The 25791-nt window shown below is 34.8% G+C and overlaps 1 protein-coding gene across 2 annotated transcripts in view; it reads left to right on the top strand.

Moving 5' to 3' along the window:
• The window catches only part of CUL1 (cullin 1), a 113352-nt gene that overhangs the window by 39877 nt on the left and 47684 nt on the right, over window positions 1-25791 (top strand). For both annotated transcript variants that reach the window (XM_027856821.1, XM_027856820.1), the window contains exons 2-5: window positions 2346-2643; window positions 16118-16289; window positions 18525-18692; window positions 25725-25775. In XM_027856821.1, coding sequence (XP_027712622.1) covers window positions 2504-2643; window positions 16118-16289; window positions 18525-18692; window positions 25725-25775 — 531 coding nt within the window. In that variant the 5' untranslated portion in view covers window positions 2346-2503. The remainder of the gene's footprint in view (window positions 1-2345; window positions 2644-16117; window positions 16290-18524; window positions 18693-25724; window positions 25776-25791) is intronic.

The raw sequence follows: 25791 nt of genomic DNA, 5'->3' as shown, positions 1-25791 counted from the left end.
ATATCGGAAAGCAGACCTGGAAGCAAAGTGCCTTGCCCACGTTCACCTAGTAAGTGCCAGAACTCAGAGTCCATCTCATGGAATCAGGTCCTCTGATTCCAAATCTCTCATTGTTTCCCCTGTCCCATACTGTAGGAATAAAGTTACCCTTTGAACATCATTTCAGTACAATAGACCCGATTGCAGGTAATCAAAACCTTTATGATTTTAAACTTTTAAGCAGTCAGGAGAAGACTTTGGGGGAAAACATAGGTCTTCATACTCTTCAAGACAGATCTCATGTATAAGAGAGACTAAATTTTCTGCTTCACCTTGCAGAGCAGAACTAAAAGAAATAGGTAGAAGTTCCAAAAAGATTTGTAAAGAGTGCTTGATCATGAGGTTATACGTGTAGAGCTGAAACAGACCATAGAGGTCATGTAGGCTAATACTCATTTTATAAATGTATAAACTACAAGAGTTAAATGATCTACCCAGTCACACAGGCAGCAGAGAATGAGGTTCAAATTGAAATCCTCCAGTTCTGTAGTCTTTGCACAGCAAAGTACTGATAGATGGAAAAATTTTCTAACAATTTGAGCTTTGTGGGAGAGAAATGGACTGCCTTGGGAAATCATGTGTTTCCTATCACTGGAGTTCAAGTAGAAGCTGAATGGTTAATTGGCAAGAATTTTGTAAATGGAAATTCTGTTTGGTTTTGGGTTAGACTAATCATCTCCAAAGATCTTTTCCAGTTCAGATCATGTCATCTTAGATCCTTTCATATAAAAGCATAGTGCATTTTAAAATGAACTTTAAGTTATTATACAAAAGTCTAAACCACAAAGCCCAGTACAATTTGAGAAATAGATTCCAGTACTATCCCTAACTACATAGGTGGTTCATGGACTACTGCTTCATAAAAGACCTTGTCAATAACCTCCCACCTTAGTTCTGTAGTGGACTTTTTTTCCCCGTCTTTATAAATGCCATTATATTTATATATCATATATGGCTATATACTTTTATTTCTGTGTATTACATATCTTCAGTGGGATATAGTTAAAACACCTTAAACTTACATAGAATTTTGATGGCCTTATGGTATAGCAGAAGAAATATGTGATTTGAATTCTGAGGATCTGGGTTCAAATCTTTTATCTGCCATTTACTGCTTGTGTGACATTGACCAAGTCATTGATCTCAGTTTTAGAATTCTAGTGAAACTCTTCCATTTTGCAGATTAGATTGGGAAACTAAGATCTTTTCCATTGCTAAATCCTCTGACCTGGTATATTTTTTTTTTCCTTCTCTTTTTTTTTTTTCTTTTTTGGCTAGGCAGTGGGGTTAAGTGACTTGCCCAGAATCACTCAGCTAGTAAGTGTTACGTGTCTGAGGCTGGATTTGAACTCAGGTCCTCCTGAATCCAGGGCTGGTGTTCTACCCACTGCGCCACCTAACTGCCCCTGACATGGTATATTTACATATACCACCTGGGGAAAACTCATGGACAGTGAGCCATGTTTTGAGGACAGTTGGCTTTTATGATTAAATTCTAGCTTTTTTTTTTTTAAGTTCTAAAATTTTAGTAGTTATAGATAATCTCTAAGGTCTCAACTCTGAATATGAGCATAGTGACTGCATTTCATCAGGAGATTACATATATTGAGAAATAAAAATAAGTTGAAATTTTCTATTAATGTCTGAGGGCTCTTTCAGGAGGAATATATTAAATATGGTTTCTTTTTCAATTTCAGTTTAGATTAACTATTGTCTTTTAGCTTAATCTAGTATAGTTTATGCCGTCTATGTATGTGTACACTATGACAGCAAGACAGCATACGCCATATAAAATATAGACTGTCTGCATCAGTCAAGAAAAGTAGTGCTGCCACAATGTAGAAAATCATTTATGTCTTTTACAACTGACTGAAACATCAGTAAATGAAGACTAAGTAATAGAAATGTATGTTTACTCTCTGCCTTTTGAAAGTAGAATATAGAAGATGGTGAATCATTAAAAAGTGTTTGGAAGGCATTTAGATTTTGATGGCAGCAAAGGTACCATACTTTATTTTTACTTAATGGACTTACTTACTTGATTTATCTTAAGGCGCAAAATCGCTATTTATGGTTTTGAAGCACTTGTCTTCAAGTGGACATATATGGACCATAATAGGATTGTGTACACATATGTGCACAGTTATACACACACAAATATTAATATAAGTGAACATCAGTAGGCACTAGTCTATAAGACTTAACATTTTCAATGTTATATATCAACCCCTTGCTCATTTTTCTGTGTTTTAAATGTCTGGTGATAGACTCTATGTTCTATTTTAATTAAATCTTTTTTCCTTCAGGTTTGCTTGGAAGACGACCTTATTCCTCGCACATAAAGAACAACTCTTCTGAGCTGCTGTTACTGAATTTGGAATGATACTGCATATGTTCATCTGATGGAGGATTAGCTAGATCTCAGATAAAACATTCCTCACTGGAAAAAGTCACAATATACAAAATGTCATCCAACAGGAGTCAGAATCCACATGGACTAAAACAGATTGGTCTCGACCAAATTTGGGATGATCTCAGAGCTGGAATCCAACAGGTTTATACCAGACAAAGTATGGCGAAATCCAGATATATGGAACTCTACACGTATCCTAATATCTTAAAACTTGTTTAAATTGATCAACTAGCATTTTTTTTATATTGTTAGAGAATTTTAAACAAGTGTTTTTTTAATTGCGCTCTTTGTCAGCATTGTGCTAGGCACGCGTGTGCACACACATACACGTACATATCCACGTACATATCCGCAGACATATAAAGAGGCGATATTGTCTCTGCTCTCAAGAAGCTTACATTCAGTTCCTAAGTAAATACAGTATATCATGCTGTAGGAAAAGGGGGCAGCAGCAGAGTGCCTCTAAACTCCTGAGAGAATCAGGAAAGGCTACTTGAAGGATTTATCATTTGAACTGAACCTACATTATACAAAGTGTCTCTCTTCACTCTTTATCCTATACATTAATAGTGCTCAATATTCCTAATTAGCTTTAAAAATAATCATTTTGTTTAACGAGTTACCTTTTAGGATAAATTAACCTTTTGTAATTTGTAGAAAGCCTACCTCAAAATGAAGAATGAATTGTCTTAATATTATGAGTAAAATTTGTGGGTATAGGTATCTTTTAATGTGCAACTTAGCAGATTTTTGCCTCTCTACATCTTAGCTACTGTATGAAAAGCACTGTGTGATGTAGATACCAAGGAAGATATTAAGGTATGTGAAAGGAGATCTTAAACTCTTAAGGCATTTGTATTCTTAGGGTATTTTAAGTACTTAAAATGTGTTTTAATTACAAAAATTATTTGTTGAGTGTCTTTTAAGATGCCATAAATCAAGAATCCCCATTGAATTTGTAAAAAGTTGAAAATAAGGTTAAGTTAACTTTCTTAAAATGTGAACTACTACTGCTTTATAATAGGTTTTATCAGAAGTTATTGGGTGGGGATAGTGGAGTTATGCTAAACTTAAATCTAGTGTATACATAGATGAATAATTGCCAACACTGCTTTTGTAACATATGTGGATATCCATTTATCTCTGACTTTGAAAAAAATTAGTCTAACATTTCTTGTATGCCTGTGCATACACACAAACACATGCATACATAGTTTAGTAGTTGTTGGAGAGCTGCCTAAGGGCTTTAAAGACCTGAGTTCAGGTTGCATCTTTGATACATGCTGGCTGTGTGACTCTATTCAAGTCACTTCACTTCTTGGTTTTGTAATAACTCTCTAAAGCTGTTGCAAAGAAGATGCTGATTTTTATTAGAAGAAATTTCCTCTTCTAGGAGCTCTTTTTACTCATGAAATCACAGGTCTGGATTCTGTCTCTATCCGTCAATGTACAACACAGCACTCTTAAGAGAAGAGATTTTTTAAAAGATGATAGGATGATGTATTAACTAAAAGACTGGGATTCTGTGGCATAGCATGTGAAGAACATAGATGACCAGGGTTGTTTTAATGTTGATACATGAAATGCCTCCTAAGTGATCCCATATAAAAAAACTAGAATCTAGAGTATATTGCCATTAGGTCAGTCCTTTAACTCCAATCACTCTTGAAGACACTGTTGAGAAAGTAGTGAACTTTTGTGGTGGAACTTTTATCAAATATAGTGATCAGTTCAGTCCAGTATTCTTCTACAGATAGTTATCTTAAGTTGGACTAATAACAATATTAACTTTTTTTTTCTCTTAAGAACTTTTCTCGCTCTGTTATACAACAAATTGATAGAAAGAAGACTTCTAAACAATATGTTGAAAAAATTAATGAAAATACTTACTATTCATCATAGAATTGTAATTATAATGTATTGACACTTTTCAAAAATTTAACCTAGAATGAATATATCTAAAATACTATTTTCCTCTTTAAAGAATCAACATTTTGAGAAATAAAGGATTTTAGAGATTGTTTTTACAGAGGAGAGGACCTAAGCAGTCTAAAAGAGAGAACTAAAAGTGCCTAGAGATCTCAGAGCTAGTTAATGATAAGACCAAGATTAAGAACCAGTTCTCTTGATGTGGGAGAATGCTCTTTCTGCTTTGCCATACTGTTGTCACCTTTGGGGGAGGGAGAGTGTCTAAAGGATTTAGCCCAATAATGCTATAATTACTCAAAATGTTTATGAAATTATTCTCTTGAAATTGCCTTCAGAGCCTGAATTAAGGTATTTTAAATGTATCAATGGTAACATCTTCATTTGCTTTGAGGTTATATTTCTACTCTGGCAACTGCCGCAAATTGGTTTATGTGTTACCAAGCCATTTTTTAGTTTTAAAAGTGTTGCATAAGAAACATTACTTGAGCTAGATAGTCATCCTAAAGAAACCAATTTTTAGACCCTTTTGCATTGTACAAGGCCTTCAGCTATTTCAGAAACTTTATGTAATAAGCCTTATAAACATATGTCATGAAATGACTTGTGAACAGTATCATTGATGTCAGAGGAAAAAAAAAGTGTCATCTTTCCATGATTTTTGACTCATGCACTTTTGAGGCAGTGATCTCAGGAATAGTAATTTTCAATTTGATTTTTTATTATGTCATATTGGAAAGACCATGTTTTATCATCTGTTGCTCTTTTCCTCTAAAACATTATTTTGTTCAGCTTCCTTTGAATTATCAGAGCAAATTTAAAACAAGTAAGACAGCAGTCTTTACCTAAAATGCTGTTTGCTTTCAAACTTTCCTCATGTTCACACTTTCTTTCAGAATGAGTCTTTAATTCTTTACCATAATTTTCACCATAAATAATATCTGAACCAACCAAATCACTCACCTTTTCAGCATTTTAGTGGGTCTTTTGACTGTTTAAATAACCGAATCCATATATCATTAATATCCCTCTATTTAAAAAAAAAACACTTTTTTTGTTAGACACAAATTCTTGTTCTTGACATTGCTTCATTCCCATTAGTTTTTTTTTTTTCTTTTTTGGGGGGGGGGGGTTAGGCAATTGGGTTAAGTGACTTGCCCAGGGTCACACAGCTAGTAAGTGTTATGTGTCTGAGGCCGGATTAGAACTCAGGTCCTCCTGAATCCAGGGCTGGTGCTCTATCCACTGCACCACCTAGCTGCCCCACCCCATTAGTTTCTTTTAATGCAACATCTTGCATAGATATGTAACCTCACAAAGTGACTTTTTTACTCCCACTAATAGTCACTCATCTTTGTACTGATGGGAAACCAGATAATTGTTTTCAGTGCCTTGAATGTAATACATGATTTAACACAGGTTGAATGGAATTCACCACATTAAATTTACTTATCTGAATTTGATAGTACTGCCGTTGAAAGTTGAAATGTGCCACACCATGTTCCCAACCTGAGCATTCTTCTTGTGCTTCTGTCATTCATACAGAATCGGTCTTATTACTTTCTGGTGACATACTGTGTGATGTCCTTCTTCCCTGTCTCATGAAATGCTTACAGTTCTGATGAGTGTGCATGTATATTACACTTAGTGTTATATAACAAAATTATTTTGTGCTGTTGAATATTTTTAAAATACTTTTTATTAGAAGGTATAGAGGTCCTGAATACATCTTATATATACCAGATGAAATAGGCAGATTGAATGTGTTAAAAAATAAGTCCTTTTAAAAAGAGCATAATGTTACTCTTTGTAATTGATCTGGTATATAAAGATACATTTAATTTCTGAAAATTTGCTTTCGTATAATTTGTAAAAATGAATTTTGTTAGCTTTTATTTAAATGTGATAGTTGTGGAATTTTGAATTTGTAAGTTCCCTCTTTTAAGGAAAAATGCTAAAATCAGCGCAATACCACACACCTAGAAACAACATAAGCTACTACCTCTGTGGCGAAATTCATCTGGCTAAGAGAGGTCTTCACTTCTCATAAGAGAAGAGGTGAAAAGAAAGTGGTAGAAAAGACTACTGCTATAATTAGTAAAGGATCTGTTTATATTTTATCTTTTTTGCAATATTTCTGTGTCCTAATATATAGTCAGTTTTTGTAAAAATCCATTTGGTGCTAAGAATTATGTTCCTTTTTGTTTGTGATTTTTAGCATTCTCAATTTTTTGAATTCTGAATTCTCTCCCTTCATTCAGCTCTTCCCCTACCTATTGAGAGGGCAGGCAATATCAATTATATATGTGAAATCATGCAAAATATTTCCATGTTGCCAAAAAAGGAAAGTAAAGTGAAAAAATTCTACTTTAATTTGTTCATCAGTTCTCCCTGGAGATGGATAGCATTTTTCATCATGAGCCCTTCAGAATTGTTTTGAACCATTATATTAATCAGAGTGGCTAAATTTTTCAGTTACAATATTGCTATTACTCTATATAGTGTTCTCCTGGTTCTGCTCCCTTCATTTTGCATCAGTTCCTAGAAGTCTTCCCAGGTTTTTCTGAAATCATCCTTGAGAAATACAATCTTCAGCAATTTCATTTAGAAGGTACTATAAATCTTTTAGATCTAGCTTCTCCAGAAAATTTGTTCAGTTCTATATTTTCCCTTTTGTTTATCTTTTCATTACATTTGTCCAAAGCTAAGAGGGATATCGAAGTCTTCTGTTGTTATTCTTACAGATAATTCAGTTAATTTTTCATGTATGAATTTAGATGCTTAAAGCATTTGGAGCTTACAAATTTAATATTGGTATTGTTTTGTTGTCCATTTCAGCTTAATGCAGTTTCCTTGTTTATCTCTTTTATGTTGTAAATGGATGTGCATTTAGGGCTTGTTTTTTTGGATTCAACTGATGCATGTTAAAATTTTGATCTTTTCACTTTTATACTTTTATGCTGTTTTTGACTTTGTTTTTTAGGTGTATTTTTTGTAAGCAACAAATTGTGGAGTTTGTTTTCTTATCCAATCTCACCTTTTGTTGTATTGGATTGTTTAATTCATTCACCTCTAAAGTTTTGAGAATTAATTTTTATTTTCTTCTATTTGCTTCTGAAACTGGTTGTTGCTTTTTTTTTCCAAATTGTTTTTTTCCCCTCTTCCTCTATAGAAACAGTACTTTGTTTTTTTTGTTTTGTATTGTTTTAGCTTAATCTACCTTAAGGCAATCCTGTTTCTTCTAGCTCTCTTCCTCTTCCTCAAACCCCTTGCTCCCTTACTCCTTTCTTTAGTTTTGGAGTTTGCTGAACTTAATCGTTTCTCTTCCTTTAATCTAGTTATCTGTTTCTTCCCTTCCTTCCCCCCTCTAAATTAGCCAAATAAAATTCCACTTCCTTTTCTATGTATTTTGTTAGTTTTTTAAATTTTCTACATCTTTTATTTCTTTCTATTCTGTCTTTTCTAAACTTTTTTATGATCTTTATACTTAATTATTCTTTATTTAGTTTTTGTATTCCTCATGAAATTAAAAGTTTCTAAGATACATATTTTGAGTTCCATCTTCTGAATACTTTCTATCTTACTACTTTGTAGATCATGCGCTTCCCTATTTCTGTTGTGTTTTATTCTTTGAAATTCCTGCAGGATATAAAGAGGATTGTATTGAAAGTATTGCCCCATGATAGAAATTTTCCTGTGTAATTCTTTACTTGCCCCTGCCTTGTCCATGATCTCCCCCCCCCCCCCACCACCACCATTTTCTGTGCATTCCCTCTCTCTGGGTCCAAGTGTTGTGGTGGTCATTGACCACAGGAGCTTAGATTTCCCCATCTGACGTTTTCCATGGAGGCACAACACTCTCTCAGAGGTACTCTTAAGTTACTCTAAGGCACCAAATCTCTGCAGATTACACCCAAGGTTCTCTCATTTCCCTCCCTCTGTGGAAGCTTTCTTAAGTGGGTAGCTTTCTCCTCCCTCAACTACCACTGCACTAAGTTTTCCTCTTTTCTTCTCTCTTTTTTCTATCTTTCTCTTTGTTTTATCACCCATTGTCCACTAGGCCTTTTTCCTGGCAGACTATAGAAATTATTTTTTTTTTCATTGTTTACCATTGCCTTGATTGAGTGAATTACACACCCCCTTGTCTTACTCCTCTCTTCTCCCCTTTTATGCATCCTCTTACTCTGCATTGAATCACTTGGAGGCTCAAGTTATGAATTTTAATTTGTGGTGTTTCAGCACTGTTCCTCTACCATCCGTTCTATTTAAGTTCCACTTTTACTCTTAACTACTTGTGTACTTTGAGAAAGACATCTCTTAATGCTCCTTGTGTTATTTTGCTTCTGCTGTTTTTGAAATCTATTGTCTTTCCCTTTGGTTTTCTTTTAAACTAGCTTTTCTTCCCCCATTTAATATACTTAAATTATCATGCCTTCCTTTATTGTCATATTTGTTTGCCTTTCTTCTATCTCAGTTGTCTGGGGTATTCACAAGCAAATAAGCAGCTTGGGTTTAGGTCTTTGGGGGGGGTTAAAAAAGTTCCAAATGCCTCTCTTTTATTGGTGCGCTCCTTCCCCTGCCCCCCATTAGGCATAGGTTTTCAGAGTTTACCATGTTGAGTTGTATCTTGTACTCCTCTGCTTTTCTGGTTCCATATGTGGTTTCTTATGTGGGTGCTGAATAGTCTCTTTTTATTCTTCTTTCCTTTCTTTTATTTTTTACAACTTCAAAAGTATTTTTTCTGTGTGCTTACAGAATTTGTCATTGGAATTATTAAATTTAACCCCCATGTGTCTAGGAATTTGCAGCTTATTATTTCCTTCTCTGAAAGTGATCTCTGGATTTTTTCAGTTGATACTTTGTTATCTCTGTTCAGAAGTTCTGGGCAGTTTTACTATACTATTTCTTGTATTTTGGTATTCAGGTTTTTTGATTTATATTCTTCTGGGGAGCCTTTGCATCCCCCATTAGTTATTTTCTTGTTTCTTTGGTAAGGTTTGCCATAGGGGTGTAAATTTTTTGTTTTTCTTTTCTGCCAATAATTTCTGCTGTGCTGTCAATAAATTCTACTTTCGCAATTCTTATTTGTCTCTTGAACCATTCAGCAATATCCTGCTGTGGTTCTGCCCTTGGGAATCCAAAGGGTCCTCTGCCTCATCAAGTATTGATTTCATTTTCTTTCTTTCTTTCTTTTTTTTTTTTCAATATTTACAAAGTGATGTTTAGACTCTTATTTAGGTGGTCTGGAGGCCAGATTTTTAATATCTTACCTATTGGTGAGTTTATCTGTTTGTTACCAAAGTTTTTAATTGAATTTTTTTCCTCCTGAGATATTTAGTAATCTCATTTATTTTCCTCTTACTTTCTTGTTGCTCCCTTTCTGACTCCTCCTTTGGTGGCTATTTCCCCAAGCCTAGTTCTGCCATTGCCTTTCCCCATCCCAGCCCCAAACCATCTCAGCCTCCCCCTAGTTTGGGCAGTTTGCTTTCTACTGCCCTCAGTCTTGGGTCCACGTGAATTCTTTTGGGACAAAATTGTCCCCAGCTGGGTGCCATTTCCTTTTCCTTAAGTCCACACAAATGCTGGCACCCTGCCCCAATTCCTCCGTCTCCTTAATTTTCTAGCCAAGCTATGCTGCTTTCCTAGGTAAAATCAGTTTTCAGCTTTCCTGTATCTCCATGGGTAGGGACCATTACTTGCTATCATAGAAGGATAGGGCAAGAGCAGAGATGGTTTGTATGGAGGGGATCGTTAGCTGGCAGAAACCATAGCAGCAGAAAAGAATTTGCTGATAGGATTGCAGAGTACAGGTCCAAGGGTCTGGTTGTGCCACCCAGCCGGAATCTGAGGGCTTGTAGGGAAGGGTTCCTGAGTGAATGAATGTGTCAGGGATTAACCTTCCCTGTTAGTTTATTGGATTCTTATCTCTTTAGGGTACTTGATGTTTTATAACCATAAAGTCAACTATAATTGCTTTACTTCTTGCTTGTAATTCTTATTTTGGAGTGGTGTGAAAAATAATGAGACTCAGAAAAATTGTCTAGTCATCCTTCTTGTTGGCCATATGACTCATAATATCACAGGCTGGGGTCTGGTTTTTTTGTTTTGTTTTGTTTTGTTTTTTTAGTATGTTTTGTGGACACATGAACTGAGAACAGAAACATATTTAGGGGAGCCTATTTCTACTTAGGTCAGAGGTTTTTGTGTACTTAGCTGCTTTAATACACATTTATATGTATTAATAAATGACCATTCCCTTCCTCAATTTCCCCCCACCTCCAATATTTGTATGACTTTGAGATCTTAACAATGTGGATATTTCCTTCAGCAATATAGATCAGAACCTATCCATGCCTTCTTAGCTGGATGTGTCTTTCCACAAATTCTGCACAGATCTGTCCAATATGGTAAGGGTTTTCCCTTGATGTGACATGGATGCCAGTGGAGCACATTAGTCGGCCATTAGCTATGTATTGCCCTTGCCACATTGTCAGCCCCACATACTTTCTAATCATACATAATGGAAAGCAAAAAACATCTCCCTCTGCTTCTTCATCTGGCACTGCTATTCATGGAATAACTTTAGAACTAGATTGACAAAGTGACCCAATGCTTTTCATTTTCACTAATTATTTAAAAAAACTGTGTACATAAATGAGAAGAACCAGGATGTCTACACATAAAAGATTTTGTGGGAGCCAATTAAGGAGAGAAACTGTGATATGGAAAGGGCTGTGTATTTAGAATCACAAGGCTAGAGTTCAAATTTCACTTCTACCGCTTAATAATTTAGTATAATGGGAATAAAAATACTTGTACATCCATTTTTCCAGGCCTGTTGTGAGGAACAAATGAGATAGTGATAAAGTGCTTTATAAACCAGAAAACATTATGGTGAACATTCCCTGGGGTACCACTGCAATGCTCTTTTATACCTCGTTTTTCTTGGCCTCTTCTAAGTGTATATCTGTTTGGTGAAATCTTTTGTACCACTTGTGTACAGTATGTGGCAGCCTGCTTTTCCTTACCCTTTCTTAGTGGACAGAGTGTTGGATCTGGAGTTAGGAAGATGTGTCTTGGACACTAACCAGCTGTGTGACCCTGGCCTAGTAATATAATCTCTCTAAGCCTTGGTTTATTCTTCAGTAAAATGAGGATGTTGGACTCAATGATCCCTAAGGTTCCTTTTATCTCCACTGTTAATTTCCAAGTCTAACAGATTTTTCTTATAATGCTCATCTCTCTTGTTCTCTCTGCAGCCTTTGACACTGTTGATCAACCTTTATATCTTCTTGCACTTAACCTCTTTCCATGCCCTTCCAGCAGCACTAGTTTTATTTGCCATTCTTCACCTAAGATACTTCTTTTCAGTCTCTTAATCTGTGCCATCTCACTGAAAGTGAGTCTTTGGATTCTGGAAAAGAATAGTCAAACAATAGGATTTTATTTATTTTTTCCAAAATTATTTTAAATTTAAATACACAATAAGAAAAGAAAAAGAAACATAAACTTAAATATTAAAAAATACAAAATAAAAAAAGCATTGCCATGTACACAGCAGAATATAAGAGAAGATTCAAAATATACAACAATAAATATCCATTTCTAGAAAGCCTATATAATAAACTACACATTGTGTTCCAAGTTGTCCATCTTTCTTTTGCTTCCTTGTAAGTTGTCTTTTATTCTCTGCTGTGCACTTTTTACTTTGCTCTTTTCCCCTCCTTCCTCTCTCCACCCAAGAAGGCTACAGTTAAGTGCAGATATATATATCAGTACACATACACATACATATATATTCCTGTATACATATACATGCATATATACATGCATGCATATACTTAGATATCTAAAATCATACTCATACATAGACGTATATGGTAATATGCACCTATATAAAACCATACTATACGTTTTTGTCTTCTGTTTCTCTGAGAGTAGATAACCTCTTCCTTCATACGTCAAGATCTTTATTTTTCTAAGTCACCAACTTGTCATTTCCTACACCACAGCAATATTCCAACCCTGTACTGTCTAGTTATTTTAAATTGTCTAAAACAACATTGATTAATATGGTTGTCATATAGTGTAGTTTCCCTATTTTTCTCTTTTGATTAAATCTATTTTAGCTTTAACTGTCTGAGATCATGATTACTACCCCTGCTTTTTTTCATAATAAATTCTACTCCTGATCTTTATTTTATATTTGTGTGTGTATCTTCTTTTCTATCCCTCCTGATTCCTCTACTTATACCTGCTACCCTGCCCTCCTATATGTAACCTTCCCCCCATGATCCTTCCCTTATCCTCCCATTCCTGTTAATCTAAACTATCCTTCTATACCCCCTTATCCTGTTCCCTCATCCTAGCCTCTAAAAGTCCCTCCCTTATTTCCTTCCACCTCCCTATTCCCTTAGTCTTTTATTTCTTTCTGAATTTAGAAGACTTTTATACCCTTCTCAATGTATGTGTATTGTTCCTTCTTGAACCCATTCCTGAAAGTAGGATTCCAGAACTACCAGCCATCCTCCCCCATTTAATTCTTCTGTCAGTTCTTCTCATACCTCATTTGTGTAAGATAATTACTCTTTTTACCTTTTCATAAACGGTTTTACTTTTTAGAATCCTATCATATTCAGGTCTACTCCAATCTTTCTTTTGAACTACCAAATTACTAATAACAATCTTATACGTACATTTTATATTTCCTCATTTAAAAAACAGTCTGTCCTTATTGAGTCCCTCGTAATTGGTCTTTGATATGTACCTTATATTGCTCTTGGATCTTATGTGTCAAATCTTCTGTTCTGGTTTGTTTTCTTAACAGAATCCTGAAAGTCTTGCAGTTCATCAAATGTCTATTTCTTTTCATTCAGGATTTTTGCTGATTTGTGATATCTTTAGCCAGAACCGCAGTTCTTTTGCTCTTCAATATATAGTGTTCCAAGACCTGCAGTCTTTTAGTGTCACCACTGCTAGGTCTTGTGTGATTCTAATTGTGGCTCTGCCATATTTAGATTTTTTTTTTTTGCTCATGATATTTTCTCCTTGAGTTGGGGGTTTCAGAATTTGACTATAATATTCCTATAGGTTTTCCTTGTATGATCTCTTTAAGGTGGTGATCAGTGGATTTTTTTTTTCAATTTCTGCTTTTCCCTCTTATTCTAACACTTCAGGACAGTTTTCTTTAATTATTACTTGAATTACTGTATTAAAAATTTTTTTGTTGTTGTAGCTTTCAGGTAGTCTGATTAGTCTTATGTTTTCTTGATCTGTTCTGATCAGTTCTCCTGATCAGTTGTCTTTCTTATGAGATGTTTCATATTCTCTTATATTTTTTCATTCTTTATATTTTGTTTTATTATCTCTCGATCTCTTATAACTTTACTGGCTTCCTCTTGCCCAATTCCGATTTTCAGGGAGTTGTTTTCTTCCTTAAGATTCTGAATCTCCTTTTCTAATTGGTTGACTTTCTTTTCATAATCTTGTTCTTCTTGGATTGTTATTTTTTTTCTTTAAGTTTTCCTCAATCTCTCTCATTTGATTTTTAAAGTCTTTTTAAAGTTCTTCTATGAATTCTTTTTGGTCAGGTGACCATTTGACGGTAAGTCTTTGAGGTAGGTGAGGCTTTTTTTCCTTCAGTATCCTCTTCTGAGGATAAATCCTGGTCTTTTTTATTCCCATAGTAACTTTGTGTGGTTGGATTCTTTCTCCTTTGCCTGCTCGTTTTAAAAAAAAACATTTGTAGCAGCTTATTTTTTGTAATCACCTATGGTCCTGGGTTATGGGGGATGGTATCTGTGGCTTCACGTCCTCCTTCAATTCTCCCCTCTGGCCTGGAACAGAAACCAAGACCTCTAGCCTCCTGTAAGTGCCCACAGCCAGCAGCATCTGGGTCTGGGATCTTTATCAGCAGAGGATCCCTTAATCTATGACCTGAGTCTACCTCCCACCCCATCTAGCCCCAGGGCTCACTGCTTGAGGTGTTTACTCTTCACAGGGACCAAATCTCAATCTTGGGATTTTTGTTTGGATCTTCTCCCTGTTGTCCCAGAAGGACCACTGTTCTGCCCCGACTTTTGTTTATTTTTACTGCTCTTAAGTTCTCCATGAAGCACTATTTTGTCTTGTTTGTGAGGGGAAATCTGGAAAGCTTGGAATTTTCTGACCTACTCCACCATCTTCCCAGAATCCTCTCAAACAATAGGATTTTAAAACTTAAGTTTTGATACCCTAGAACATGTCACAGTGGGGTCAGACAGAGGGTGTATTCTAAAATTTCAGCACTAAAAAAACCTAATCATTACAGTGTTGATAATTCAAAACTTAAAAAGCACTAGCTTAAAACCTAAAACACTAAGAACAAGGGAACAGTCCAGCAAAAAGCTGCTTAGTAAGAGTTAAACCAAAATCTTAGCACTGAAAACAATTTTAAAAGATAAATTAGAATTAAAATCAGTGTTGAAGTAGAAAAGTTATAAGAAACTAAAATCAATCTATCTAATAAGCTGAAAGCACTGCATTGAGCTTTAAACTTAGATTAGAGTCTACAAGAGTAGATTGTTCTGAGGTTGACCTGCACCATGTATTTTCTGACTTTCTATTAACCCCTGAGGCAGGTCACTATGAAACCTTATTTAAGTGGCCTGAATTGCAATGTGTCAAGCCCTGATGTTTGTATGCTTGTAATTTTGTCTTCAGCTAAAAGCCTCAGGTAGGTATGCTTGGTCTTTAACGTTTAAGCATTTGGGTAAGGTTCATACTGAGTGGAAAATATACTGGTTCTGTGGCCAAGAGAACCATAATGAGACCCTGCTGCTTCCTGGATGCCTGGGTGATTTGGGGCAAGTCACTGAAACTTTCTGGGCTCTGCTTTCTTCATGTGACTTTTTTAAAAGTGTTTTTTGTAGCATCATAGATTTAGAGATGAAAAGGGACCCTACAGATCATTACCATCTCAATTTTATAAATGAGGCTATTGAGTGAGGCCATAAGAAGTGAAGGGATTTGCCGATCAGGTCACTCAGGCCAGAGCCAGGGTCTGAATTTGGGCGCTTTGACTCAGAATCCAGTGCTCTTTTACCTTCCCCAATGCTGCCCCTTTATATGTGTTTATAAATGTGAAAGTAAAGTTCTTTTAACTAATACTTCTTACACACTAAGGTTCACAAAGATGAAAACTTCATATGGGCTAATGTACTGTAATCTTGTCAAGTATGAAGAGCACCTTTTTAATAACATAATTTTGAAGACGCTCATTACAGAGATAATTGTACTATTGAAAACAGAACCTTTAGTCTACTATTAAACAATCTGTTGATTGAAGAACTGTAACATCACAAAATATCAGCATTTGATAGAACCATGGGTCTTTGCAGTAACTCCAAGGCCCAGAGGCTATATGTCACTCCTCTAGACTTCATTACATTTTACCAAAGTTTGGGAAATCCAGTAGGATTTTTGTGCATGTTATCAACTAACAATAAATCTGTTTGATTCTTAAGGTGAATTTACTGAGTTGTTTTGTGTGTTTTGTAGTTAGGTATTTTAATACAGTGTTAGCCTTTTTGGAAACTGTTCTTCATTCCATTGGCAAGAAAATTTCAAGATGATTCTTTGTTTTGTTTTTTAGATTTTTCTTTCCAATAGAGATTTTAAAGTGAAGCTAAAATTAGAAATGAGTTAATTTTAACTTTATCTAGTATTTGGAATATTACTAAGTTCCTTAACCTTTTATAGTCATGTTTATAACTACTGTACTAGTGTTCATCAGTCCAACCAAGCTCGAGCTGGAGTGCCTCCTTCTAAATCTAAGAAAGGTCAAACACCTGGAGGAGCTCAGTTTGTTGGTTTGGAATTATACAAACGACTGAAAGAATTTCTGAAGAATTATTTGACAAACCTCCTCAAGGTAAAATTCTTTTACATGAGAATTAAGCAGTTAAAAACAGATGAAAATTGCAATAGACACAAAATATGGAATAATGCCTAAGTGTTAAAGTCTTCCAGTGTCATTTGATACTATTTTAAAAATGTATTTGTGTACATATGTGGGAAAATGTTGAAATTGTTCATTCTTTTGCCCATGGCAGAAATGGAATATTTTCCATAAACAACTTTTCTTGTATTTTTTTAATGCCTGATGCACCATAAAATTATATGATTAGATCCTTTTAACAGAGGCTGGATGACAATTTGTTGGACATTATGTAAGGGATTTGTGAAATGAACCAAGAGGTTGGGCAAGATGACATCTAAGGTCTCTTGATTCTATAACCCAGCTCTTAATTTACTTCCCTTTAAATTATTTTAATTTTCTTAGTAGAAGTTTATGGCCATTTTTCTATTATAACATAAGGGAATCTAGTTTATTTTAAGGTTTGTTTTCTAACATCAATATACATAAATTGTTAAGAGATAGCTTGTCTTAGAAATTTACAGAATGGCTTTTTCAAAAGTAATTTTGCTGTGGGACTCAGGAGCTATAGAATTACTACCTTAACCAAAGTGGGTTTCTTTGTGAATACCTGTTTCTTTTGAGTATGGTTTGCCCTGCCTTACTCCTCTTGCCTGGGTAGTGATTAAGTTTTTTCCCCTTCATCTTCTGCCTTTTTCTTCCTCAGTCTTCATCTCTGTAGCAAAGGCAGTGTGGTGCCTTACTTCCAGCCACACGGATGGGCAAGTGGGGCCTTCAGCTGGTGCTACACATGTTATATAGAGTGAGTGAAGACATCTATACTCTCTACCCTGGGAAATTTAGCAGAGATTTTTCTGTGTATATATTCATACTTTGAACTACACAGACCTGGTACAAAAATTTCAGCATGCTCCAGATTGTTTTTTTTTTTCCTTAAATACCTTTATACATTGGAAACATTAACCTGTTTCTAAAAAAAAAGTAGATTTGATTGCCCACAACTTGTTGTAATTTAGTTTTGTCTTCGTATTTATTCCCCACGTAGAATGTTTTTAATATCTTTTTGAAAGCAATTAGAAAAAAAATGTGAATCTTGATAAAATGAATCCTGTCATTTTGCTTAATGTATATAGGTAAAGGACAAGACATTTGTAGTATAAAAGTGTTTTAGCTATTCTTTATTGACAATGAAGTTAAATTTTGTTCCAAGGTGTGATTTTTATATATCCCTTTACATTTGTTTATATTTAGTCCTTTTGTACAGGGAACTCAGTATTTGTTAGATAAAGATTTTCAAGGGACTTAAAGAAGAGAATTTCTCATTATTTTACCTTTATAGAACTTTGAAGCTGGAAGGGACACTAGAGATTATCTAGCCCAACCCTCTGAATTGCTAGATATGAAATGGATTCACAGATGAGGTTAAATGACTTGCCCATAGTTGACTAATTGGGATGAGTTGGAAAAATAAGCCTTTTATTTCATTTGCTAGGTAGATGTTACTGGTAATGAAAAAAAATCCTAACTAAAAGTTAAAATCCATTTTTATCTGTAATAAAAAAAAATTCAGAGGTTTTTTACCACAAGATTAATCTTTAGGTGACACATTTTTCTGGCACCTGCAACTCATGAAAAAACCTACTTAAGGCATGGAAATGTTTTGATATGTGTTAAGTGAAAAAATATCTACTTCAATGAAATAACATCTTTTGAAATATTTAAGAAATAAGAATATTTTACTTGTTAAAAGAAATAATTTTGAACAATTTTTAAATTCTGTTGCTAGGGGACAAGTCATGTCACACAGGTTTTATTCATATGTTCTCTTCTGCATATTATAGTGTTTTGTTAAATATAAAGAAGGAACATCATTCAAAAAATAATGTTGGTGCCATGGTGGACTGAAGAGTATTAGAATTCTAAAACTTTAAAATTATTATTTCGGGGGAGTATTTTACTCTGTATCTAAAGGAATAATTTATCCTTCCCTGAAACTTCAGAATTTGCCTTATTTGCTAATGTGTATTTTTTTTACATGCATTACGTACATAGACCCTTCAGAATTCTTAGTATATGAATTTTTTTCCTGTAACCTATAGAATATGTTATAGGAATATGCATGAACGTAGATAAATTTTTATGAACTAGGTTTGTTTTAATTCTTGTTTTTTAATGTATTGACATTAACAATGAGTGGTCTTAAAGTTTTAGTGAACTTGCTTGTTTTAGGATGGAGAAGATTTGATGGATGAGAGTGTACTGAAATTCTACACTCAACAATGGGAAGATTATCGATTTTCAAGCAAAGTGCTGAATGGGATTTGTGCCTACCTCAATCGACATTGGGTTCGCCGTGAGTGTGATGAAGGACGAAAAGGAATATATGAAATCTATTCAGTAAGGATTTAGAAAAGCCACCTTAAAATGTGTATTATTTTCTTGAGGATATTTCATCTGTTTGTAAGGTGATATAAATGTAGATGTTATTATATTGTCTTAGATTATTTGGTCAGTTACTACTTTTAACTTGCTGTTTTAAATTTCATCATTAAATACCACTTAAGTGCTTTGTTGAATTACAGAAGGTTAGGGTAAGTAGTTGGAATGTTATGGTTTGATTGAAAAACTGCTACATTTACTTTTGACTTGTTCTTTTTAATTATTTGTCTGGAAGATTTTTCTTTCTAATCTCCAAATATTCATCATCTTCTTTTGTCGTGTCAGAACCTCGTTGCCTTTTTACCCTATGAAACACCAAGAAATATCCAATGAAATTTTCAGCTTATTATTTGATTTTTTTGCAAATAGATTCAGAAATGAGAACAGTGAGCGGTTAAATCACTACTGTTATCAGCAGTTTAGCAAAGAAAGTTTTTCCAAGAGCAATCAAGGGAGGGGCACTGAGGAAGACAAACAGTACATCTTGTGTTTGTGATGAAATAGCAACTACAGAGCAAATTTATTTTAAACATATATAATTACATTGTCCAGCTATGTATAATGAAGCTGTAATAGAAAAATGATGCTAATCTGATTCCATTAAATTATATTCAAAGAAAATGCATATTTTTACTAATTCTTGACCTCAAAGGAGTCATCTTCCCCTTACATAACAAAAATGTTTTGAGGAATTATAATTATTTATCTAATTGTTTATACCTTTTATATAGCCTTAATAAAGTACTAGTTTTTTGCAGAAGGTTATGTTGGCAGTCTTTGGATTTGATGTGGTACCTACTTTGTCCTACCCCAAATTTCTTAGGGTTAAGAGGGATGAAAATGTTAGAACACAATTTAGTAGAGCCTAGGGTAGAGGAGAGAAAGTGATATATGGGACTCATTCACAGGTGCTGTTTCTTATTTTCACTTTGAAAAAGAAGTTTGTTGGGGCAGCTGGGTGGCACAGTGGATAGAGCTCCAGCCTTGGAGTCAGGAGGATCTGCGTTCAAATATGGCCTCAGACACTTGATACTTACTAGCTGTGTGACTGACCCTGGGCAAGTCACTTAACCCCAATCGCCTCACCAAAAAGCAAAAAAAAAAAAAGAAAAGAAAATTTGTTACCAAACAACAACTATGTGTGTGTGCGCGCACACATGTATATGTATGTATGTGTGTGTATGTATACATTTGTGTATGTGTACAGATACAGTGTTTTGTGAGAAGTATGACATTTTTATTAACTTCAAACAGGGCTTGAAATATCAGTACAGATATGGAACTCCCTCTGGGCTTCTACTGCTTTTCCTTTCTCTGTCCCCATGATCAGATATGTACCAGATAATGTGCTATCAAAGAATAGTTATATTGAGGTGTTTGATATAGATAAGTGAACAAGAGGAAGGGCAGCATACAGAGTTTATTGAAAAGAAATCTGACTTCAATCAGGAGGACCTACGTTCACGTCCGGTGTCTGACCTCTACTGGCCATGGGACTCTCCCTGGCAAGTCACTTAACCTCTCAGGGCACCCACATCAAATTACCCACCAAGTGCTGCCTATACTAAGGAAATCACGAACCAGTCAGAAATGATAAAATTAACTAATTCAACCCCTTCCTTGATTGACAAACTTTGGATTGCAGGTATCACAGACACTTTTTGTAGGTCTTACTTAATGGTCTTTCGTTGTGTTCCCAAATCCTTCTAAGATAGGAGTGCTTTCTCATTTCAAGGCTTCAACCTTTTCTTTTTACTTTGTGCTTTTGGGGGTTTTTTGCCTCACTTGCATCTCAGTGGCCCTCCCTTCCTTCCTGCAATGTTCCTTCATAACAAAGGAAAATATTTAAGCAACAGAAACCCACTCATCTACCATTAATATCATATAGGCAGCATTCCATACATACTTGGAGCTCACTGTCTCTAAAGATGGGGGAGAGCCCATTTGATCATCAGTCCTCTGGAAGGGATAGTAATCATTGCATTCATCTGAATTCTGAAGTCTTCTAGTGTTGTGTTCCTTGATTGTGGTCATTGTATGTCTTCTTATGGTTTTGCTTTTCTCTCTCTACATCAGTTTCAAAACTTTCTGGTGAGAGTATTTATTTCACCACCAGATCTTGTTAGTTTATGTAGTGGTCAAGCCTCTTATACTGTGTTTGATCTGAACAGTTATATTTCAAGGTATATAATTGTTTTGTGGACTCATAAATTAGATGGTCTGGTTCTTTTTCCCTCAAGATATTTTTCTCTCATTTAAAAAAAATTATAATTAAAAAAGTTACGTTGTCCTCCCCTTAATTTTATGCTGCCAGTTACTTATTTTCTTTTTTTCTCCAATGATGTTGCTACTCATCTTCAGGCCAGACTGGATCCCAAAAGGCTCAATTTCAGCCCAAACGAGTGGAAAGCTATTATGCACTTAAAGAAACATTGCACATTTTGTTGTAAGTGCCAGGGTGCAACATTGTATTTCCACTATAATTTCATCAACTGAACTAAGTGTTAGAAACAGGGTAAATAGTAATAATAAGTATCAATGATAGCTACAGGGAATTAATTATACAAGAACAATTGTGCAAAGCAGCAATAAAGGTATGACTTTGTCCAGTGAGATGAAACTTCTTTTCCCTTTATTGTTTAACATTTACAACAGTTTTGATCCCATCAAGTACTATATTTTCAGCAAAGTATTTAATGTTTAATTAGATGTGATTTTATTCTTTCATGTAACTTCTCTGGAAAGCTGAATGGGCAATCTGTTTGATCTTTGCACTCCTCATTAAAATAGAGTACATAATTTATTTCTTTTGAGAGTTCATACTACGCATTGCGATTTGGGGTTGCCATTGTTCAAGGAATTCTAAATATCTACATGATGTTACCAAACAAAGGATCCTAGGACCTCTGATTCTCACACTAAAAGTAAAGAGATTGCTATTCCCTAAAGTGTGTTAGCCCTGGTAAGAAAAAGAGTTCCAAGCACCAATGGAGTCAGCCTCTTAGCAAAGTCAGATTTTAAAAGGCTCCTTCCCATTAATAACTTTGAAGTTGAAGATGGAAGATATCAGCACACTAACGCTTCTTTGTGTCCTTGTTTCCATTCCTTGTCAGGATGCTCCAGTCCAAGATGGATGCAGAGGTGCTTCTCCCACTGTGTCCTCTGGAAGCACAAACTATTCTTGTACTCTCTGGCATTCTTGATGTTTTCTTCCCAATAAGCTCACTCAAAGTAAACCCAATAAAATTAATCCTCTCCTTATGAAGCACAAACTTTTTAAAACTAAGAGTTCCTTCCCATCCTGTCACCATCCTTGTTAGAAGATAGACACAGACCAACTTCTTAGCCCCTCTTCCACCAGAAGCAGATCAGGCCCTAGCATAGTATTTCCTTTTTAAGTTCAAGCTCTAATTTGACTGCCTACAAAGGGCTTGAACTTCTGCAGGGACTGGATGGTAAATGAATTTTTATCAGCCTTTCCTATGTAATACCTCAGAACATGAGCTAGACTTGCTTATTCGATTTTTTTTCTCTCCTAAATAGCACTTTCCAAGTGAATTTCCTCTGTATTTGGAGTCACTAGATATATAGATATGCTAAATTGAATAAATTTGTGGACAGTGATACCTACTCAGAAGTTAAATAATTGACTATTGTGATTATTAACCCTCTTTTGAAGTGCAGAGAAGTATTTTTAAGGCGTACTGGTTCATTTGGCACTAGCAGGTAATGCTCCATCAGTAGTATATTTGAAACAATTTTGTGTTGTTTCTCAATGCAACTAAGTACAGAAAAGAAATGGTACCTTTAAATCTTCAGAAATCCTATAAAAGTGGTGTAATATCAATTTGTTTTAGGTTCAGTTTATCTGTTTTCAACTTTGTCACCTACTTGGTCTGAACTGTAAGTGAGCAGCTTGGTTCTGGGTGGTGAAGGGCAAGCATTGGTATCAAGAATATCTGGGTGCTTCCATCTCAAACGTGTGCTCTCTAGGTAATCACTGACAAGCCATTCTGCCACTCCGTGTTGCAGGCCACTCTCTGAGACAGTGAGTCAGTAATGAGCTTTTGATGTGTTCCAGGCAAGAGAATTCCCCATACCAGTAAAACTACACATCTGCAAAGAACAGGTCATTTAAAAAAACTCTTTCATCATTTGTTTAATATCAAACAATTCACAGTTCATTATTTAGCTCTTAATATTTATACTTTCTAAGAAGGAATAAACTTGGTCATCAATAAGTTTTAGAACCTGAAGAAATTTTATTATATAACATTATGATACAAATGCTAGACCCGAGTGATATTCAAAAATTATCTGTTCTGTTTTACTTCTTTGGATATCTAGGACAGTCTGCTTTTCTGTATAGAGAGCTAATTTCTTTTGAATTAAATGCTTGAAAAATTTTGGAATTTTAATGGTTTTTAAATATAAAAAAATCTTTCAAAATCTTTGCGTACTTTCCCTATCAAAGTGTGGCTTGGATAACATTTGGGATATCATCCCTTAATTTTTCTAATATTTATCTTAAACCCAGAAAATGGGTTACTTTTTCATGAAGTAACACTTCATGAAACTGCCAGAATATAAAGTAGTAGAAGTCTTAAGGTCTTTGTAGCAGGTCTGTTTTCCAATCAAACTGGACATTAATAAACCTTCTCATTTGTTGTTTTAAATGCCATTCTAAACTCAAGCAAGTGATAAAAGATATCAATTAAAATGTTTAAGCAAAGTGCTTCGACACTCACAAAATGATGATCTGAGCATTGAGTTCAGATCCAAAATGCATATTTGTTTGAAGTTTTAAATTCTGATCTACTTGCAATTCTAAATCTTTTTCTTTGCAAAAACTTGCTAAATACCAAATAAATATTAACAGAGAGAGACCCAGAGCCTTAAAATATATAGTTGTAATGAATGACAGATTTGCCATCATTGAATTCCTTTGCAGCTCCTTCTGGAAGTACTTCAAAGTGTTAATGTCGTATACCTTTTCTCCTTTCTCTGCCCACAAAAATGTTGAGTTTTGTTTAGTTTGTGTGTATGTGTATGGTGGATTGGGGACAAAAGGGTGAGGTTTGGAGGTGAAATTTAATGCAAACCAAGCAAAAACTCATCATAAAGAAACTTTGTAGGCAGGACTAAGTTTAAATATAATTTAAAATACAGCATGTAATGCCCTTAAAATGGAAATCATTGTGCTTTGGAGTTACGGTTTTGTTTTTGTTTTGTTTCTTTTAACATGATACTTCCAAACAACATAGAGGCAGTGTGGTAGAGTGAATAGAAAGCTGTCCTTGGAGCCAGGAAAACCTCGGTTTCAAGTCCTGACTGACACTCACTGACTGTATGACCCTGAGCAAGTTATTCACCCCTCAGTGCTCTTTGTTCTAAGACAGTTTGCAAGGAAAAAAAGTATATGTAAGAAATTCTCTCACCGTGTAGTTCTTACAACAGTGAAATTGCAGCTCCATTCCTCATTGCTATCAAAAGAATACACAGGGGCAACTGGGTAGCACAGTGCACCCACCCTAGAGTCAGGAGGACCTGAGTTCAAATCCAGCCTGAGACACATAACACTCACTAGCTGTGTGACTCTGAGCAAGTCACTTGACCCCAATTGCCTCACATAAAAAAAAAGAATATACAAATCTTGATTCAGTTTGTAGCTATTAATTTAATACTATAAATAGAAAATCATAAGAAATTAAAAATTTTTGTTTTTCTAGGAAGATTTACTTTCCTGTTAAGTTAATATTAATATTTTCTATACATCTCTCATGCTAATGCTTTTTACTTATGCTTTTTATTTTAAACTAAAAACTTTAATTTCTCAAGTACTGTGTTGTTTAAACAAACAGTGGGTTGTCCCCATTGAGTGTGCTTTGGTACTTAGCCCATGTTCTCCAGAAAGGGATCAGGTGTATGTATAAAACAGTTGTAAGCATACTTGGTCATTTTTGAACGAAGGGGAAATGTTTAACTAAAGAACTTTGATTTGTTTTTCTAGTAGTTGGTTCCATCCACTCACCTTTAACAACTTTCTCACACATTTACTCTTTCATGGTCACCTCAACTGTTTAGCATAAAAAGCACTCTGACAATAGGATGGTGATTTACTGGAGCAAAATTTAGCAGGCAATAGAGGGATAAACCTTGGCTTCATTAGTTCAGGGCTAAAACCAGTTAATCAGAAACAGCATAGAGTGAACAAATAATTTCTAGTCACTACTTCATTCGTTAGGCTGAAAACAGGTTCTGACTTCATCAGGTAGTGTAGGATTCCATGTTTATCTGTGCCCCAGTTGAATCAGGCAGGCATAATAAAGATTGTATCTGGGCATTGAAGAAAAGAATCTGCTTCCTGTGCATAGAACTTCAAAACTAGAAGATCTTTATGACAGGCATTTCAGGGTGCCTAAACTTTTTAATGTAAATAGCAAGTAAAGGTAACGTGGTGATTAGTAATGAGTTGATATTTTAAGATGAATATCATTTTTGTCATTAAGAAATTGTCATTGAAGTATTATATACTTACTTTAATGAAAAAGTATGTATGTGTACAGAAATTTTTGTTGGGGGGGCTTATCTTGATAAATAAGAAATTTAAATTCTATTTGTCAAAAAGTTATTGGAACACATTTATATTTACTTTGAATGCCTCTCCCACTACAGTCAAAAGCATTTTTATATGTTTCTTAAGTAATAAAATTTTACCATGTAATTTTCTTCAAGTTGATTTGTCTTTTGAAGTTGATAGTCAATTTGGAAATCATTTTAAAACAGTTATTCCCCAAATAATTAATCTCAGTAATAGTTCTTTACTTTCCAAATTATAATTTACCATAGGAATGTTGCCAACTAACTGAGTAGTTTGGGATTCAGACTGTTATTCATAGCAATTATCAGTGGAATTCACTGTTAGGAACAACATGAAACATAACTCAATACATTTTCCTTTCTCTCTTTCTCCCCTTTTTGTAATCCTAGCTTGCATTGGTGACTTGGAGGGATTGTCTGTTCAGGCCATTAAATAAACAGGTAATCTATTTTGCTG

This window comes from Vombatus ursinus, unplaced genomic scaffold (genome assembly GCF_900497805.2).
Source record: "Vombatus ursinus unplaced genomic scaffold, bare-nosed wombat genome assembly UNPS02011649.1, whole genome shotgun sequence".
Taxonomy (NCBI): Eukaryota; Metazoa; Chordata; class Mammalia; order Diprotodontia; family Vombatidae; genus Vombatus; species Vombatus ursinus.
Note: the sequence above shows the minus strand (reverse complement) of the source record. Positions and strands in the feature narration are given on the sequence as shown.